The 20567-nt window shown below is 39.2% G+C and overlaps 1 protein-coding gene across 5 annotated transcripts in view; it reads left to right on the forward strand.

The window, feature by feature from the left end:
* Positions 1 to 20567, forward strand: part of LOC122550689 (cytoplasmic dynein 2 heavy chain 1) — a 555979-nt gene that overhangs the window by 166798 nt on the left and 368614 nt on the right. For all 5 annotated transcript variants that reach the window (XM_043691809.1, XM_043691805.1, XM_043691808.1 and 2 more), the window contains exons 47-51: positions 2374 to 2476; positions 5175 to 5342; positions 5824 to 5954; positions 7780 to 8028; positions 20353 to 20461. In XM_043691809.1, coding sequence (XP_043547744.1) covers positions 2374 to 2476; positions 5175 to 5342; positions 5824 to 5954; positions 7780 to 8028; positions 20353 to 20461 — 760 coding nt within the window. The remainder of the gene's footprint in view (positions 1 to 2373; positions 2477 to 5174; positions 5343 to 5823; positions 5955 to 7779; positions 8029 to 20352; positions 20462 to 20567) is intronic.

Raw genomic sequence — 20567 nt, forward strand, 5'->3', positions numbered from 1 at the left:
CGCAGCGCCAGAGACCCGGGTTCAATTCCCGACTCAGGCGACTGACTGTGTGGAGTTTGCACGTTCTCCCCGTGTCTGCGTGGGTTTCCTCCGGGGGCTCCGGTTTCCTCCCACAGTCACAAAGATGTGCAAGTCAGGTGAATTGGCCATGCTAAATTTTTCCCGTAGTGTTAGGTAAAGGGGTAAATGTAGCGGTATGGGTGGGTTACGCTTTGGCGGGTCGGTGTGGACTTGTTGGGCCGAAGGGCCTGTTTCCACACTGTAAGTAATCTAATCTAAAATCTAAAGTAGGCTGTGTGATCATGGCATGTGTAACTTGCTCTGGACCCCTAACAGTCCTTCTAGGTGAGGCAGCGATTTCCCTTTCCTCTCCTCCAACCTAGTTTACTGTATCCGGTGCGACCTAAGTGGTGTTATCTACATTGATGAGACCAAACGTAAACTAAGGGAATGTTCAGCCGAGCATCTCAGATGAGCCTGCACAGGCCGACCTGACCTCGCAGTCACCTCCCATTTCAATTCTCTTTCCATTCCCTCTCTGACATGACCATCCTTGGCCTCCTCTATTGCCACAGCGAATCAGACCGCAAATTGGAGGAGCAACACCTCATCTTCTGCCTGGGCAGCCTAGAGCCTGGATGACTCAACATTGAGTTCTCCAATTTCAAATAACCATTCTACCCACTCCCCTGCCTCCCTTTCCAGCCCTTCCCCCTCCCTTCCATTGCTCTGGCCGATCCTTCCTTCGAGCTACCAACTGGATTCATTCCTCCCATCGACCAGACTGACCTTCTACCTGTGTTCACCTATCACTACCTCACCACTCAGCCCTCTCCCCACCCAAACCCTCCCCTTTATTTGCAGCTTCCTTTATCCCCAAACCCAGTCCTGAAGAAGGGTTATACCTGAAACGTTGACTCCTGGTGCTGCCTGCCTTGTTCTTCCAGCCTCATGCTTGTCTAACTTGGATTCCAGCAACTGCAGTTTTTTTGTCTCTAACTTGCTCAGGAAGCAGATTTCAACTCACTCTTCAAAAGTACAATCAGGTTTCATAAGAAAATTTTTTTTTAAGAAACAAGAGAGCTAATTTGGAGCTCCTTCCCTCTGACAGGCTGACCATTAACTATTCCAAACAATACTCAAAGCACAAACTGCAACCTCATCAATACATAAGCAGTTATCACAAGTCAAGTAACTATCAAGCAATGTGTTTTTTTCAAGAGTTCCACTGATTTGGTTGATCTTTGAAAAAACAATCCAAGCAGCTACAAATCTTCAAACTCTTGTCTGCAAAAAATATTAAATATGAAGCCATCAATACACTTTTGTAGATTATGTGGCTGCATAGGGCTGGGAGGGTCTTAGTGACTGCCTGGAGTGCTAATATTCTGGTCTCATATTAAGAGACTACCTTAGCTTGGTTGTTTCTATAACTATTGGGTAGCCAAAGTCTGAAAATTGGCCTTTTACTTGCTTGAATAGACTGTGTGTGGACATACAGGCAGGTAGCCCTTGCTTTTGTAATCCTACGTCTGGGCATTCAGGTTGTAGTGGTACTGAAGAACTGGCATGTGACTCTGCAATGCAAAATTGCACAGCTGCCTGCCTCTGTTTCTGTCACTATATTGAGGCAAAATCCTGGCAACAGTCTATGCGTTCAGGGTTCTGACCACTGTGTATAGTACTGGATTTTATATTTTCCACATTGTTATAATTATTCATTATAAATTATTGCTGCTTGCACGTTTGTTCTTTTTCATTACAATATGTTTGAGAATGCTTTTAACCTGTATTTTTTGGAGGTGCGATAACTGAAACAAACAAGATTCTTTGGGACATGACAGGGTAGATGAAGAAAGATTGTTTCCTTTTGTGGAACAGTCTAGGACCAAAGGCCATAATTTCCGAATAAAGGGCTGCCCAGTTAAGACAGACGAGAAAAAAAATTCTTCTTTCAGAGGGTAGTGAATCTGTGGAATTCTTTACCGCAGCAGACTGTAGAGACTGGATCCTTAAGCATATTCAAGGCTAAGATAAACAGTATTTTAATCAGTAAGGGAATCCAGGTTTATGGCAAAAAACCAGGGGAGTGGAATTAAGGATTATCAGCTCAGTCATGATCTCGTTGAATAATGGCTGAATTCTGATCCTACATCTTATAGTCAAAACACTTTGGAAATAACATAATCGCAGAGCTATCACATTAGTGATTGCCTTAGTTCTGATAAAGGCTATTAGAAACTAATATCATAGACATACCTTCTTGGGTATTCAGCAAAATGGCAAAGATTTTGAAAATCTTAGAGTGTTATATTTCAGTTTTTAAAAAGCTTTTTATTATTTGGTTGATATATGTATTCCTATTCATTGTAGGTTCGAACAAAGTTTACAGTGGATGACAATAGTCATTACCTTTTTACCCCATGCATTCTTACTCAGTGGGTACTTGGATTATTCCGATATGATCTTGAGGAAGGTAAGAATCTCATTTAATAATATTTATATCCCTTTTTGCCCTCCTTTTCTCTCTAAATGTATTTCACCAGGTGAGATTAGTGTATTTATGCCTGTTGCTGTTAGGTAACTTTTAAGCATTTTGTTATTATTTGGATTTCAAAGTAGAAGTAGAAGAGCCACAATCAGGTTTCAGTTAAGAGAAGGGTTTCATTCAAGCACAGAGGCACTTGCGTACATTGGCAGTCCATCTTTTATTGTGTTGCTGATGCTACAGTATGCATTTGTATTGAAGACAGCCTGGTCGAGGAGAAAACAAAGTCAAGAACTGTCTTCAGGCTTAGACTTCTGTGTCATGCTACTTTGTTATTCATTAATAATAAATACAGCTTTGACCTTATCATTACCATTAGTATTTTCTTTGTGTGTTCATGTTTCTGCCCATGTGCACTTTTGACACTGCACTATATGGATTGTAGCAGTTCAAGAAGGCAACTCGTTACCATGTTCTCAAATGCAGTTAGGGTTGGAAAATAAAAACTGACCTAGCCAGTGGTGCCCAAATCCCATGACTGTGTTAACAAAAAAAAGAGGTCCTTCATAGGAGTGTTGTAAAACATCATTTTAAGTCAAATTCAGCAATGTTCGTACTGGGGACATGGTCAAGATTGATTGAAAGGGCTGGTTTTCTGAAGCTTTTAAAAGATGAAAGAGAGCAAAAGGCAGATGTTTAGGAAGGAAACTCCAGGGCTGAGGGCTTATTCAGCTGAAAGCATGACTACCAGTTGTTTAGCAATTAAAATCAGGAATGCTTGATGCTAGAATTGGAGTAGTATTGATATCTCGGAGGGTTATAGAGCTGACCGAGATTACGGAGATAAAAAGAAGTAAGGTTTTGAACAGATTGAAAGCAGGAATGAGAACTTTAAATTTAGTATTACATAACTGGAAGACAATGTAGATTTGTGAACGTGGACTTGGCGACAGTTAGGTCAAAGGAACAGACTTTTGGAGGATTGATGTTTATAGAGGATAGAATATCGGAGGCTAGCCAGGAGGCCATCTGTTGTTTCAAGTCTAAATATAACAATAGCGTGTCTAAAGGATCTCAACAACAGTTGAACTGTGGCTGAGATGGAGTTGGATAATGTTATAGCAGCGGAAATAGGTCATTTTTGTGATTGCACAATTGTAAGGGCTGAAACTTAAATCAGGTACAAGTATAACAACAAGGTTGCTTACAATCTGTTCAGTTTCAGACAGTTGCACAGGAAATGGGTTGAAGCCATGTAGGAAATAGAGTGCATGACAGAGACCAAAGACAATGCTTTTGGTCTTCACGATATTTTTCATTGGTATAAATTGCTGATTACTATCCAACAACCTAGAGACAATGGGAGTGCTTGCGAGAGGTGATGGTGAGGTAGGGTTAGATGTCATCAATGTGCATCTGGACAACATCAATGCTACATCTTCAGATTTTGTCATTGAGGGGCATTCTATAGATGAGGAGCTAGTTGGGTCATGGAGAAATCATTGGAAGACATGAAAATTAATGATGCAAGAATGGAATGAGAAACCATTGCATGTGATCCACTGGCTACAACTGAATAGAAAACAATGGAAAATGGCAAGCCCTTTCTCATCCAGCTGGATGTTGGTGAAGAGAGGAAGAAGGAAGATGTCCTTCTAAATGGTAATGCTCACAGGTTTGTGAGGTTCACGTCTTCTGATGTAAGCAATATCCTGGGCATTCTGATTAAATTTTTCTATATATCTCTTGATATTTTGTAATTTGCCATCTTGCTGCAATTTTCAATTTATGAAATGGATAGCAATTTTTGAGATTTTATAAAATGTCAAAGCTCTGTAAAAAGCAAATACATACCAGGTATGTATTTGCATTGAAATTGCATAAATTGTGGAACTGCTTATAGATTTGGGAGCACTACAGTATAAAGGAAGGAATGAAATGTACATCCATTTTATTCCAGTGATGACCTTTTTATAAAGTCCGAATCTATTTTGACTTTTCCCGTTTTTGTCAATTATATAGGTATTATGATATATTTTTATGGCTATAAATCAGCAAAATAGATTACCTGAGTTCAGATCTCTCAATGACAAATATATATTTCAATCAATGTGTTGCTACTAACAGGAAATTTACTGTGAAAGATGCTGGATTATCACCAAAAAAACAACTGATTTATAAATATCTTGTAGAGAAAGAAGTCTGCAATCCATCTGGTCTGGCCAACATATGACACAAGCTCACGCTATGTGCATGACCTTTAATGTAATTTGAAGTATTCTCACAAAACATTCAATTATATGAATTGAGTGGAAGGCCTATCCTACCATTCCAGCTTAAGATTAGCAATAAATCCTGAGTTTCTTTTAAGAAAGCCTGTGTATCATTTCTTCGACTATTTGCTAATCTACGGATTCTGTAAAACTGAGTAATTATTATCTTTTTCTATATTTATTGACTTATTACATCTAATTATCTGAGGTTTTATTTTTATCATTGTCTTGTTTATTTAATTTTCCCAACATAGACTATTGGTGTCAAAGTTTTAAATCTGATACTTAGCCTATACTCTAATCTATCTTCTAATATTTCTGTTAGTAATTACTGTACATGGAACATCAAATGTCAATATCTTACAAATGTGTTACATTAACACTTCAAATTCAAGTATCAATATTATTTATAGGTGAGTCACAACAATCAGTGGATCACGTCCTAGAAGTTGTTGCTTATGAGGCGCATCGCTTATTCCGTGACCGTATAGTGGGATCCAAGAATCTAATTGCTTTTGACAACATTTTGATATCAGTAATCCGAGGAGATTGGGGATCAGATTTGCTGGACAATATGACAGGTAATTCTATTTATCAGCTTATTTATAAGTTATCAACCTGTTTATAAGTGATAAAATAGTGAAGAGAAGTATTTGAGACAGTTGCATTATTAGCTGAAAATGTGTTGCTGGAACAACGCAGCAGGTCAGGCAACATCCAGGGAACAGGAGAATCGACATTTCGGGCATAAGCCCTTCTACCCAACAGTGCAATTTCAGTGACACGGATTTTGCAAAATAGTTCTTGGACAATTAAGTGTATTTATATTATGTTGTATCTGCAATAGTCAACCTCAAGTTGAAGCTGAATAAATGAGTGCTATCATTGGATTTATTTTTCATGTAAGGGTTATTTTCTTTGTCATTGAGAAAAGATTCTATTTAATCTTACGGGCCTCAATTGTGATTGGTCTCCTAAAACTCTGCTCTGCTCTGCATCCAAACTAATTTCATAATTTTTTTCCATAAGTGATTCCTTTGGTTAAAAAAACATTTTTTTTAGATTTCTTTTATGTGACCTGGGGAGCTAGACATGAAGCTGGTTCTGTGACTGCTCCAGACCAACCTTTACCTCCATATGGGAAAATGCTGGGAAAGTTAAGATCTTCTGATTTGAGAGAAGTTATCCAAAAGGTACTGTTTTCTCTAAATGCACCCATTATCAATAATCTATTCAAACTGCAAGTTTTATGATTGAATTGTGCAGTCTATTTTAGAATGAATTTTGTGATTTCTTTTTGTTGCATTGGAACTATATACAGAACTGTAAGGGTTGAAATTATATGGGACTATGGGTTTGCTGTATGCATGTTCTTCCCACTGCCACTGGCATTTTACTAGCAGCACAGAAGGTTGAAGAATACTCTCCTACCCACGGACCATAAGTAGTCAATTATGGCCCTTTTCGTGTCATAGTTTACAGTTTATCAGCAGCAGATGGGCTGTCTACCATGTTGGGGGGCTGCCACATAGACCTTGGTGCTATCAATATAGTTTGGAGTTTGTGGAGGCCTTTATGGACCATATAGGCCTTTTGGCAAATTCTTCACGATGTGGAGTTATACCTTGCCCAAAGGAAGAGGATTATCGTTGTTGGTGTTCAGCAGTTCCTCAGGATAGTGTCCTCGTCTCAACCATCTTTAGCTGTTTATCACTATCTTTCTGTCCATCATAAGATCAGAAGTGGGGATGTTCGCTAATGATGTTACAATGATGATACGATGTTCAACACCATCCATGGCCTCCTCTGATACTGAACCACTCCATATCCAAAAGTGGCAAAATCTGGCTAGGAATTCCGCAACAAGTAACTCACTTCCTGACTCCCTAAAGTCTGTTCACTCATTTATTGAATTAGACTGCAAAAGGCTTTTGGAGATTAACAAGGATTTTATTGTAAACCTATAATTTAGCATAAACAGAAGTTTTCACTTTTCCCTTTTTGATTGCTTCCCTGTCTAGAAACCAACATCCTTGTACTGGGGAAAAACCCAGCTGTTACTTTTTAATAGAACAAACTATACAAATTTAAATGACAACCTGCTAAGAGCACATGAATCAAAATTTTAAAGGAAACTTAGAAAATTTCAAATAACAATTTCATTGGTGCAGGAGAAACGCAGTTGTTCATTTTAAGAATGCATTACCAACCAAATCATCCAATTTACTCATTAATAAACCACAAACACTGCCCACCCAGGCCCCCAATGGAAAGTGGGAAGACTCTGCATGCTGAATCCTCTAAGAATGCAAATCAGGAACTCAGCTCTATTTATTTTGATGACACACCTGCAGAGCAGGTTGATCATGAACCTGGATCTTCTGCCTCAGAGGTAGGGACCTGACCATGACATCACCAGATCCCTGAGAAACTGAGCTCTGATTTTATTTCCAGAAGTGCAATTACACACGCCTGAAAAGATCTCCACCCCAAATCATGCATGTTACTTTTCATCTGTTATTCAGTACCAGTAAATCTGCCGTGTTTCCAATCAATCTGTTTACATGCAAAGCCCAACGAGAGTAATGCAATACCACCAAAGATGAGGGAGGGGTATGAAGTATGGGAGCAAGAGACAAGGCACTGCATCACCTAAGGAACTCAGCTTGTGTTTTCCAAACAACCTGTGCAGGGATGTTTCTACACACCTCTGAAGCAGATGGGACTTGCATTAGGCAAAACGTGTATGGTTAAATATTCACTGATTATCTTGACTTACTTTGGACCCCTTATCTTTTCTATGTGAAATAGTTAATGTTGCAAAAATGCATTAATCATTCTTATCTCATGTAAAATTGGTGTTTAGGTAAAGAGCCATCAACACAGACTCAATTGATGCTTTCACTCTAATAGTAGTCCTCATTACTTTTACTCTTTACTTGTCTTATCCAACCACTGTATTCTGCACATTTTGCCCAACATCGTTTTACAATTTCACCGTTCTAATTGTTCTGATAGGGAATCGTTCATTATGGTAGAGACAATAGAGAATTGGATATTTTACTCTTCCATGAGGTTTTGGATTACATGGCAAGAAGTGACCGAGTACTGAGCTGCCCTGGAGGTTCGCTACTACTAGCAGGACAAAGTGGTGTTGGTCGTAGAACGGCCACCTGTATAGTCAGTCACATGCATGGAGCAACACTATTTACACCAAAAATTTCCAGGAATTATGAGATCAAACAGTTCAAAAATGACTTAAAACATGTAAGTAAAATATGCTACTTTATAAATAATGTTTAACTGCAGCAAATATAATATAAATGTGAAATATGCATAACTAATTTGAAAGCTTGTGATAAGTCCATGTACGCAAATGCATGCCAGCATTGGTGCTAATTTGTTCTGAAATGTTTTAAAGTGATTATGGAAAGTTGAAATTTGACTTTTAAGCATATTAAGCCTGTAGTGATTGGAATGAGGTTGGCCTGGTAGATCTCACTGAGTATGAGTTCCTCAATTGGGGCTGTTAACCTGGGCCAATCAGGGAGTCCTGGCTGACAGATATGAACAGGAGTCACAGGGATTCTCTTCACTTCAGGGACTGGCTGTGATCTGGCTAGCCAGCGTACATATACTGTGCCTGAGTAAATAAAGGTAACTTGATGATGGGATACTGGCCTCTCTGCAATTAAAAGAAGAGATGGGAACCGATAATGTATCCTTAATCTGTAATAGTTCCCTGATATACATTCTCAGTCTGGCTGAGATCTTGCACAAATTTGCTCTCGATTCCAGAGAAAATCTCGTGAAAGACTGGTTCTGCGATCACTAATACAGTTGTGCTGGGATCGACCTCCATTAGAACTGGGTGATCATTTCACCAGATTTCTTTGTTGATTAGTTCTGATTTAACTGCTCCAAATCACATATTGGTGGATTTTCCAGGGTGTGCACTCTCCTAGATACTAGCCTGTGAGTTTTCTTTCTCAAGTCAGACCTTGTAGGACTCCTTTGCTGTCTTGAATTTGCATACTGGCAGCAACTACAATGGCTTGTGAGCCTGGATCCTGAAGAACATTTTAGCCGTTTGGTTGAGGCTAGAATCGAGTCCATCTGCTCAGGATATGCCATGATTGAGACTCTGAATTTGCCTACACTCAAGTGATGTTCCCCAAGCTCAGTCAGAGAGGTGAGGGTGTCCACTTCCATTGGGATACTCTATAGCTCACATGCTCCACTTGCTACATTTTCTAATGACAAAGCCAGTTGCAGTGCCTATTTGAAGTCCAGTTGGGCTTGAGCTAATTGGTGCTTTTGCATGATTATATCATTAATCCCGCATACCAAATGGTCTCTCAGCATCTCATTCAGGTTAACCCAAAAATCACATGCATCTGCCAATCATTTTAACATTGTCAAAAATCCTGATGTCGGTTCCCCTGGTTCTTAAACTGCGGAATAAAACTGTAATGTCTCAGAATTAGAGGAGATTTGGGGTCATAATATTTCTTAATTAAATTGATCAATTCCTGAAAGGTTTCAGTATTTGGTGCCTCAGGGAAATTTGGACCCCTAATAACTGAAAATGCTGTGGGCCTGCAAGCAGTCAGAAGATTTAATCATTGCTCTTCATCTGCCCAATGGCATTTGCCTGGGAAAAAATAAAGCATTCTTTCCACATACTGGACCCAATCTTCGATGGCAAGATTGAACGAGTCAAGCTTCTCAAATAACAGATGCCAGAAATGCTTACCCCAACTCAAAGGTTACTATTGCGAGCAAATTTTCTTCAGGAGTACACTGTTTTTTCTCATTGCCACTGAAATAACTTTACAGAGGTCAGTATCTCATACCAAGTCACCCTTTATTTAGATGTGCATAGTACATGACACTGACCAGCTAGCTCAGAGCCAGTCCATACAGTGAGCAAAACCGCTGACATTCCTGTTTATATCTGTTAGCCAGGATTCCCTGATTGGAGCTGTTAACCTGGGACAATCAGGGAACCCATACTCCATGAGATACACCTAGCCAAACTCGTTCCAGTCACTCCAAAATCATTGTCACTGCACTCAATGGAACAAGTATAACTGTACTCATTATTATATCGAAAACAATGGTTACACTTTGATAATTAATTTTGATCTTGTTCTTCAATTCGGTCTCTTGGATAGCCCCAAAACCAGACCAGTGTTGATTCTAATTATGCCTGGTGACTGACATTAATCGTATGATATTCCATCCTTCGTTCTTTATCTTTTGCTTTTGGTAACAATTGTAATATTGTTTCACTTCAGAAAAAGCTCCTTCACTTTGTTGGCTTGACATTTATTTGTGCTTTTGTTAATTTAGTTTTTTTTATGATCCCTGTGAGAAACTGTACTCAAAAGTAATAATCTTATTGAATGATCTCAGAATGAATGACCTCAATGTCAACAAAATTGTCCTTCATTGTAGTTTTTACTTTATAGAATCAGAAACAATACAAATTACATGTATAATAACATGAAGATGTTAATTCAAATACAAGGATAAATGTCACTTTAAATAGTGAATACAATACAGATATACCTTGTGCAACCAGAAGCATTTGTATCATTCCACACATAAATGTTGTACTACATAGCTAAACAGTTCTAACCATACATGATTAGAGAACAGCATATTGTAGATCAGGGATACTACCCATTGCAGCTTTTTTCTTTGAGTTTCAGAAGTATGATTCAGAAGTAAGACATCAGTCAGACTCATTTCCATGAGCTGTCTCTCACTCTGATCATGACTATCCTGATGGTATAGCTTCCAAGAATTCCTTTTCAAATAACCAACCAATAACTTCACAGTTTCACCACTTGTGGGAAAATACCTATTTCTTCAGCTTTGCCGAGCTATTCACAGTGCTTTCTATGTTCCACTGTTTTTTTTGCCAGCTCACACATTACCACAAAAGCTCTTGCCTCTTTTCTGCTTTGCTTCATTACCTCCCAAAAAAAATGTATTTCTCTTTCTGTCCCTGTCTGTTTCTCTTTGTATGTGTCTTCACCATCCAATTTCTCTGCTCCTGCTCTCCTTTGTGCCTAGTTCTCCTTCATTTCTGGCTAATTTGCTTTTAGTTTTGACTTGCCTCCCATTGGTATTGTTCAAGTCAACGGTTACCCACTATCTCTAGGCAAAATATTCAAAGTCTTAAACATCTTTTTCAAACATTTCTATTTATAAATTGCACAGACATTTAAAAATGTTCATTTCTGTATAACTTTAAAATCATTAATTTAAAAACAATCTTTTCCCTTTTTTCATTTTGAAAATGATGGCAAACATTCATACATCTATTAACTCCTTTTGGCAGTATTGTCAGTGTTCGTAGTGTCAGCATACAGTTCCTTGTTGAATTCTTTGGTTTAAAAAATGTTTATTTTTTGCACACTTCTGTAACACTAGTAAATTAACTATATGTTTAAAAATGATAATTATATTCTGAGCCTACCTATAAACATGAGTAATGGTACAGTATATGCAAACTTTCCGTTAATTATGTTTATAGTTTGATACTGATTTTCTTTGAGGTTTGAAAACAACCTTGAATGTAAAGTAAATTGCATCTTAAATACGTTAGGAATTGCACAGACTAAGTAATTCTGAATCTAAAGGTGTTGCATTTTATTTGTCCCATATATAGCATACAGACTGAAAAGCTGGTTTGATAGTGCCCATTGATTGGAAACAATAGGTGTTGTATGGGGACTAAGGTGTCACTGATTTATGTGCTGTCACTTATGTGATGAATCATGCTAGACACCATCTTGAGAAAGAAGAGACACAATGTTGCTTAGGAACATCCAAATCAGAGCCAATCAAAGTAAACATCTGGTTAAATGGTCACTGGTTCTAATGGAGGTTGATATCGATGTGTCTAACAGCTGGTTAAATATCCAATCCCTCACACAGAGGACTTATACACAAATCTGAAGGGGTGCTGTCCTCCACAAAGCTGGACAAGAACCATGCATACTTTTATTTTTTTTTAAATTTAGTTGTGAGGTGTGAGCTTTGTTGACTGCCAAAATTTATTGCCTGTCCCTAGTTGCTCCTGAGAGGGTGACGGTGAGCTACCTTCTTAAACTGCTGCAATCCACCTGCTGTGCATTGACCCATGATGCTATTAGGGAGGGAATTCCAGGATTTTGACCCAACGATAGTGAAGGATCAGTGATATATTTCCAAGTCAGAATGGTAAGTGACTTGGAGGGGAACTTGCAGGTGGTGGTGTTCCCATATATGCGCTGCATTTGTCCTTCTAGATGGAAGTGGCCCTGGGTCTGGAAGGTGTTGTCTGAGGATCTTTGGTGAATTTCTGCAGTGCATCATTTAAGTAGTACACAATGCTGTTACTGAGCATCGGCGGTGGAGTGAGTGGATGCTTGTGGATGTAGTGCTAATCAAGGGGCCGCTTTGTCCTGGATGGTGTCAAGTTTGTTGTTGGAGCTGCACTCATCCATCAAGTAGGGAATATTTACACTCCTGACTTGTGCCTTGTAGATGATAGACAGACTTTGGGAAGTCAGGAGCTGAATTGCGGCTGGATGAGGATTCCCAGAAGTATGCTACAATTAATACTCATAAGGGTTTGTACCAACATACGAGACTGCCATTTCACGTATCGTTAGCCTGTGTCATATTTCAGTGGACGATGGAGATCATTTTAAAAGATCTACCCCAGGTCGCAATTTATCTGAATGATGTGTTAACAATAGGGAAGATCAATAATGAGGACTTGGAGAACTTGAACATAATCCATAAACATTTCTCCAAGGCAGACATACAGCTTAGAAGGGAAAAATGTGTATTCCATGCACCCCAAGTAACCAACTTAGGCTACAGAATTGACCAGACTGGGTTGCATCCTTTGGAAGATAAAGTGAGAATGTTCCAAGGTGTCCCACCTTCCACATCTATACCGAAGCTTAAGTGTATCCTTGGATTAGTGAATTGTTATGGAAAATTCATACGTAACCTGGCCTTCATCCTGGCAGTCTTACATTTACTATTGAAAAAGGGCAACCTTGGAAATAATCTTGCAACTAAGATGTAGCCTTTAGTGAAGTGAAGAAGCAACGATCATCGTCTAAGGTGTTCACATTATAATCTCAAGCGAGACGTGGTGCTGACATCAGAAGTAGTGTTGGGGTAGTGTTGGCTCACAGATGGCCCGATACAGAGGAATTTTCAATGATGTATGCTTCCTGGACTTTGCCTGATATGAGTACAAATGCACCCAGGTAGAGAAGGAAGGTTTGGGGTCATCGTTGATGTGAGAAAGCTCCACCAATACCTTTACGGATGTAAATTTGTAATAGTAATGGACCACAAGCCTCTCTCAGGGCTATTCAAAGAGGACAAGGCTGTGCTGCCCATAACCTCAGGTTGAATTCAGCGATGGGCCCTAATATTAAGCACTTACAATTACAACGCCATCTGGATGGCCAAGTAGCAAATGTAGATACCTTTGCTGGCAGGTACTGTGGCTGGACGTGCATAATGTTCATTCGTAAAACGTGGGGATGACAATTGAAAAACTGTGTGCAGAACAGTTGGTCACAGACATTGGGCTATCATTTACAAGCAGGGTATTTTATATTTCTAATGTCGCATTTGGCATGCAAGGAAAACACCAAACTATTCATCGTCCAATGGTCTGGTGGAAAGAGCAGTCCAAACTTTGAAGGCAGGCTTAAAGAAACAGCCTGCAGCTTCTCTTGATACCAAACTGTTCTGGTTCCTAGTTGATTATCGGACCAGCCGTTATGCAACTACAGGCATAGCACCGGCAGAGTCGCTAATGGGGAGAAGACTCTATCAGGTTAAATCTAATCTTTCCGGGCATGGGGAGAGGGTGAAATGGCATCAGGAACACTAATGCCAGCCACAAGACTCCTCTAATCGAGGGAGATAGTTTTCTTAAGGAGATCAAGTTTGGTGCCGAAACCACGGAAATGGCCCTGCACGGGTAAGAGGCAAGGCCGATGAGAGGTCAGGTCCTGTGACATACAAAGTTTGTATAAGAGAGGTGATCCTGAACACATGAAAGCTACAAACTCTCAAATGGAGCAGGAGCAAAGGCTGACTGAACCAGTGGGTTCTACCCCTCCAATTAATTTCAAACAAACCTTGGTGTCTGAAATGGACATGAAAGATGCTATAGGCACAAGAGACACCCTACGATCCGGTATATGCCACCCGTATCCGAGGCTGAGTGGGAGGAACTGGACTCGGTTCGAAAACACCGCAGGAGAGGCTATACAAGAAAGAACAGGCCTTTGTACCTGGAAGGATGTCACGTGGATCTCATAGAATGAGTTCCCTGATTGAACCAGGCTAACAGCCCCAATCAAGGAGCCCTGGCTTACCGATACAAACAGGAGTGTGTGTCCTTGGAGAAGGAGCACGCGTGTGCACCAACACCCTGGAGTTGTTCAGGGAGAGGTGGGCGCTGCGGGGAGTGGAGTACATTATTTCCCCCTCCAACTCTATTTTGATTTAGTCCCTACCCTCCCCTTCACTGAATTGATCACACAGCATTGCCCTTCGATGTGAAGGGCACTGCTTGTCACTGGCCACCCGGGTGTTTTCCTATCTTCCTGGTGGTGGAAATTGAATAAAGATTGGTGCACTTTGTGTCTTTCACTGTGTCTCACACCTGCACACACACACCATGGGTGCTGGGGATAAAATAAGCACTACCGCACTTAGGTGGTAGTGTGGGGGTTAAATTTAAAAAAAAAGAAACAGGAGTGTTTATTTTGATTTAAAAAAAAAATAAAAAAAAAATAAACAGGAGATCCCTACCCTCCCCTTCACTGTTTTTAAGATAAAAAAGAGAGAAAAAAAAATATAACAAAAAAAAACAAACAGGAGTGTGTGTCCTTGGAGAAGGAGCACGCGTGTGCACCAACACCCTGGAGTTGTTAAGGGAGAGGTGGGCGGTGCGGGGAGTGGAGTACATTATTTCCCCCTCCAACTCTATTTTGATTTAGTCCCTATCCTCCCCTTCACTGTTTTGATCACACAGCATTGCCCTTCGATGTGAAGGGCACTGCTTGTCACTGTTTTCCTATCTTCCTGGTGGTGGAAATTGAATAAAGATTCGTGCACTTTGTGTCTTTCACTGTGTCTCACACGTATACACACACACCATGGGTGCTGGGGAAAAAATAAGCACTACCGCACTTAAGTGGTAGTGTGGGGGTTAATATAAAAAAAACAAATAGGAGTGTCAAAGGTTCTGTTCATCCTGAGAGCTGGCTCTGAGGAAACCAAACCACTGTCAAGAACTATGCACATGTAAGTAAAGGATGACTTAGTGATTGGATGCCGGCCTCTGGGGAGTTATTTCAGGTATCTTTTACTGGCGTTAGAAACAGGTGTTAAATAATGGACTAACTTATACGTTTGGTCTCTGCTATAACTTTGGGTAGTCAGTGCCAGTGTGTTGTAATGCAATATAAATATTAATCATGACTAGTCGAAAACACTCTAGGCTGGTTGCCTATATTCTACACTGCATAATCTCAATGTCATTCAAAAATTTACAGGCCATACTGTAACCTGCAGCAAGTCCTGTTCCTTTTATCGCCCTGAACTCGCTGACCTACATTTCCTGGTTAAGCAATAACTGATTTTAATGTCGTTATTCCTGTTTGAAAATCCATCCACAGCCTCATCTCTCCTATCTTTGTGATTTCTTTCAAATCCATAACCTTCTATCTTGCTCTAACTCTGGCTTGTTGTAATTAGTGGCTGCACCTTCAGTTATTTAGGTCCTACATCCTGGAATTCCCTCCCTTCTCTGCTCCACTTCTTCTCCTCACTTTCCTCCTTCAATGCATTTCTTAAAACTTAGCTCTTTAACTAAACACTTGGCCACCTGACTTCATTGCTCCACATGTGGTCAGTCTCCTGTTTTGTTTTATAATATTTCTGTGAAGAACCTTGAGAGATGTTTCATTACATTGAGAATGTTATATAAGTTCTTGACTGTTAAAAGACTTTGGACTTTATACTTGTTTCTGACCAGCAGGCCCTAGCTCCCTAGCTTCCCCAGTACTACTCTGGCTAAAAATCCCAGCCATTTCACCACTAGTGATGGTATCTGAGGAGTATTGTATTTGTGGATGGTGGGAAATTACAGATGGTGGGAGCAAAACCACATTTAGAGATACAAGCTAGGATTTTATACTTGACTCTCTTGAAGATGGTGAGATGAGTGACAATGGATTAACAGCAAGCAACATTGATACATTTGAAAGATTTTTATACTTCAGAGTTTGAAGAGAGAAGGATGGGCTACCACTAAGGTGAATAGTTAGGTCTGGTGGTAATGGGGGCATGTACAAATCAACCAGCAAAGGAGGACTTTAGTTACTGTCAAGTAGATGGGATTATGCAGACTTAATGAGAGATGGAAAGATTGAGGTCTGTAGCCCAGTGCAAGAACACAAGCATGTGAAGAGTCTGATTTATTTTGAGGCAATAATTAGGAAGGGGAATGGAATTAACTGCAGGGGTTTGAAATCTGTGGGTGGGACAAAGGACTGCCAAAGATAAATTAAGTTAAATGAATGGGCAAGAAAATCTATAGATAAACTTTAACTTCCATTTGGCAGTATAGTTTTCTTAAGAGAGTAATAGGTAGGAATTTAATCTACTTGGGAAGTCAGAAAGGGAGAGAGTGGACAACAAGTCCTGTGGAGTGAGCAGAATACCTGGCAAAGAGCCCTCAGCTGGGAGGAAGATGAAATGACAAGGTTTCTTGGCCCCAAAAAGAAAATGTTAGATGCATCCAGTATTTCAGAATCTATAACCAATGTTTGAAAAATTTATGGGAATCACTAAAATTTAAAATTAAGTTTTTAAGCACTTTTGACTGCTTTTTAGTTTATAGTGTAGAAATCTGCTGAAATTTGTTATTCTGAAGTTAACTTGTGAGCTATTGTCCTGCAGTACAGAGCAAGCAGTCGGAATTCATGGATTGTTGTCTGTCATCACTTGAGACTGTCCGTCCAGGACAGCCAGGGGGTGGAAGATTGTCAGTCGTGGAGGATTAGCAAAATGAATATCATGGGGCTAGAGTGGGCTCAGTCACTGTCTGCTTGTGATCAGAGGATACTGTTGTGTTAGGCAGGTGGGTGTCTTGATATTGGAAATATTGGGCAGCAGCTTGGGATGTGGCGGATAAAAGGCAGTGATGAAGGGATAATTCATTTAATGGTGGGAACCTGGTATGTGGGAGGATGCAAAATGCTGCATTGCAGGATGCTGAGAAGTAGTCATCACCATTGTAGCCTTAATGGCAGGCGTGTATGCATGGCCAAATTGTAATAATGGACTTGGGGTGGGGGTGGAGAGTGCGGATAAGGAATAAAGTTGAATTTTTAATTTGAATTGGTGGGTTGGAACATATGGGCTATCCAGGAAGTGCAAGATATAAAGGAGGATTGGAGGAGTACCTGACAACTGGGCTGAGCATGGTATTCAGTGTCTGACACGATCTACATCTCATTTCATGACCTGCCAATTATGATGTCGAATATGACATCGTCCTGGATAATAGCTGTGACCAAGGCCAGAGTGGGCTCAGTCACTGTCTGCTTGTGATCAAAGAAACATGTTTCACTTCTGCATGATTGGAAATGCCCTTTGAAGGGCATTTTCATGAATCATGCCCCTGCAGATATTTGGTCAAGAGGATTTATTTGAATTTACTCAACAGTGTTGGAGTGCATTCAACTGAAGGAAACATTAAACTTAAGTTTTGTATATTTCTAAGTCTTCAAGGCAAGAGATTATATACTAAACAAATGGACAACAGATAATTACTCCCAGTAAGACTTGCAGGAACCATTTATCTTGCTGTTGTATTATTCTATCTACCTCTAAGAGAAAATAAAAAGTATGTTTCATAATTTCCCAAGAGACCATTAGAAGTTCCCTCTAGTGATATTGCTTGAAGCACCTTTTTATCGCTCCATCTCAATTAGTCTCAATTAATGTTTCACCATGAATAACTAAATAACTAGAACTGACAGATGCTAGGGATTAACTTGCAAGTATGATGTTTGCCCTCATAAGGGTGAGAATTGCATGAGATTTAAGATGTGCACGTGCATTGTACTTTCTTCTGTATTCACACAGATACTGTTGGAACTGAAGTCCAAAGTTGAGATTAAAAATGTCACTGAGGAGCAAAGCAATAAACTATTGTAATGATAAAATCTGTTTTGCTTCTGACTTTCTTGAGCAGGCATCATACATGAATCAATGTTACTTCTGAAATTCCAATATTTTGGAAATAATCTAAAGTTTTTAAAAAAGAAATGATTCACATAAATTGTCAGTGGTGCGGTTAATTAATGAGGTACTGGTGTGTGTATGAGACCATAAGACATTGGAGCAGAAATTAGGCCATTTGGCCCATCCAGTCTGTTCCACTGTTCAATCATGGTTGATAAATTTTTCAACCCCATTGTCCTGCTTTCTCCCCATAATCTTTGATCCCCTTGAAAAACAAGAACATATATCTTAGTGGTTGAAACATTTTTCTGAATTACCTTCATCTGCAATTCTGCAAACTAATTTATTTTAAATATCTTAACACTTCTACAACAACCGCAAAGATCCTATGATTTCAGAGCTGTCATTTTTAATTGTTTGCTAAATGCTAAGATTGCTAATTGCTAAGAAGCTATTTTCATAACTTTTGCATAATGCTAGAGCACTAATGAATTGTGGGCGTAGAATGACAGGGGACTGAAGTAAGAAAGTAGTTAAGAGAATGCCCCGGAATGTAGATGGCGAAGAAAGTGATCATATTCAATTGACTTACAACTGCCCACGAAATTCTAGCACTTTAGGTGTTAGTGTGCAGTTAGTAGAGATCTTTTATAGTGCAGTATCCTCTGTAGATAATGCATAAGCAATGAAAGGAACAGAAATTTTCAAACAGTCAGATTGGAGGATCCTGATTATAACATGCAGTTTTTAATCAGAATATAAATTTGAATACTTTATTTAAAGTAAAACTATATTCTGAAAGAGATAAAAGAGACAGATAATATATATATTTTTGTTAATTTTGAATTGTTTAATAATGTCTATCAATAATTAAAACCTTGGGGAATGAGGCTCTATAAATTTTCAGTACAGTGAGGTTGTTTTGCAATCATTACATTTATTGTACATTTAAAGTGTATTTGTCTCTAAGTGGATGAAACAAAACCTTGCGGCTGTGTGTAATGGATAAGCACACCAATGCCATACTTTTGTGTATTGTAATTCTGAGACTAATGGACATGTGTTAGTATCACAAAGCTTCTGTAGAGGCAGGGTGTATGAGACACAATCTTCTGATTTCCATGCTTCAGCATATCCCACAAATTGCAGTTGGATTTACTCCATAGTTGAAACGTGTACAGATAGCCTCAAAAAACTTATTATCACAAAATTCAGGTTGTTAAATCGTAACATCCTTTGTAAGAAAATGCTTTCCAAAAATAAATTATACCCCCCCAACTCTTGTCCTAAGTCTTATTTTCAACCTTTGTTGCTGCCATGCTCTGCCTGCTGGGTTCAGCTTCATTATTGAATGGATGTTATACTGTTTAATCTCAGATATTTCCAATCAAAAACTAAAACTAGAAACTGGCATCAAAACACCAAGGCTATGATCATCTGCCATCGTGTTGTTGGGTTGGTCATGTATTTCTGACATCAGAAACCATTCTCCTAAAGCAGGTCTTCTCCAAGCTGAGTTAGGGTAGCAGAAGAGGACAAATGTATGTTTTATGAATGTCCTGAAATCTACTGTGGCAACAAATGTAGGTTAGTGGCTAGGAATCCTGCAGTGAGTAATTCATCTCCTGACTCCCCAAAGCTTGTCCATCATCTACAAGGCCCAAGTTCAAAGTGTGATTGAATACTCCCCACTTACTTGGATGAGTGTAGCACCAAAACACTCCAGAAACTTGACTCAATTCAGGACAAAGCTGCCTATTTAATTGGCATCACATGACAAAATATTCACTTTGTCCATCAATCAGGATCCTTTAATGAACAACAAAATTATTAATTCCTGTTTTGAAGAAGGGGCGCTGATCCGAAACTTTCACTCTGATTTCTCTCCACAGATGCTGCCAGATCTGAGCTTTTCCAGCAATTTCTGTTTTTGTTTTTGTTTCTGATTTGCAGCATCCACAGTTCTTTTGGTTTTTTTTTATTAATTCTTTTTATGAGAAAAAGAGTTATTCATCCTGTCCTTTTGCTGACTTTTTTTAAAATAAAGGAACAGGTCAGGGATTCACTGTCCATGGCCTTATAAGATAAATCTTCAAACAAAGAAGTATGAAGCATCCTCACAATCTTATTATTAATCATCCATTATGTATTATCTTCACTTGGCAAAATGCAGCCATTTCTGAATAGCTTTAGCAATTCTCAGTAAGTTTTCTTGAACTTGGCCTTTTGAAATTTGTACTGTGCATTGTCACATGAATTTCCATGTTGCATTGTTAATGATTTAATTTTACCTTTTAGGTGATGCAACTTGCAGGCCTCGATGGACATCAGGTTGTATTGCTCCTGGAAGATTACCAATTTGTCCATGCTAGGTTTCTTGAGATGGTGAACAGTCTCCTTTCTTCTGGTCTGTATCTAAGTTGTAATTATATACATTAGCAATTTTTTGAATTGAAACATCTAAAGTATAAATATGAAAAACACCAGGTTATAGTCCAACAGGTTTAATTGGA

The sequence above is a fragment of the Chiloscyllium plagiosum genome, chromosome 6 (genome assembly GCF_004010195.1).
Source record: "Chiloscyllium plagiosum isolate BGI_BamShark_2017 chromosome 6, ASM401019v2, whole genome shotgun sequence".
Lineage (NCBI taxonomy): Eukaryota > Metazoa > Chordata > Chondrichthyes > Orectolobiformes > Hemiscylliidae > Chiloscyllium > Chiloscyllium plagiosum.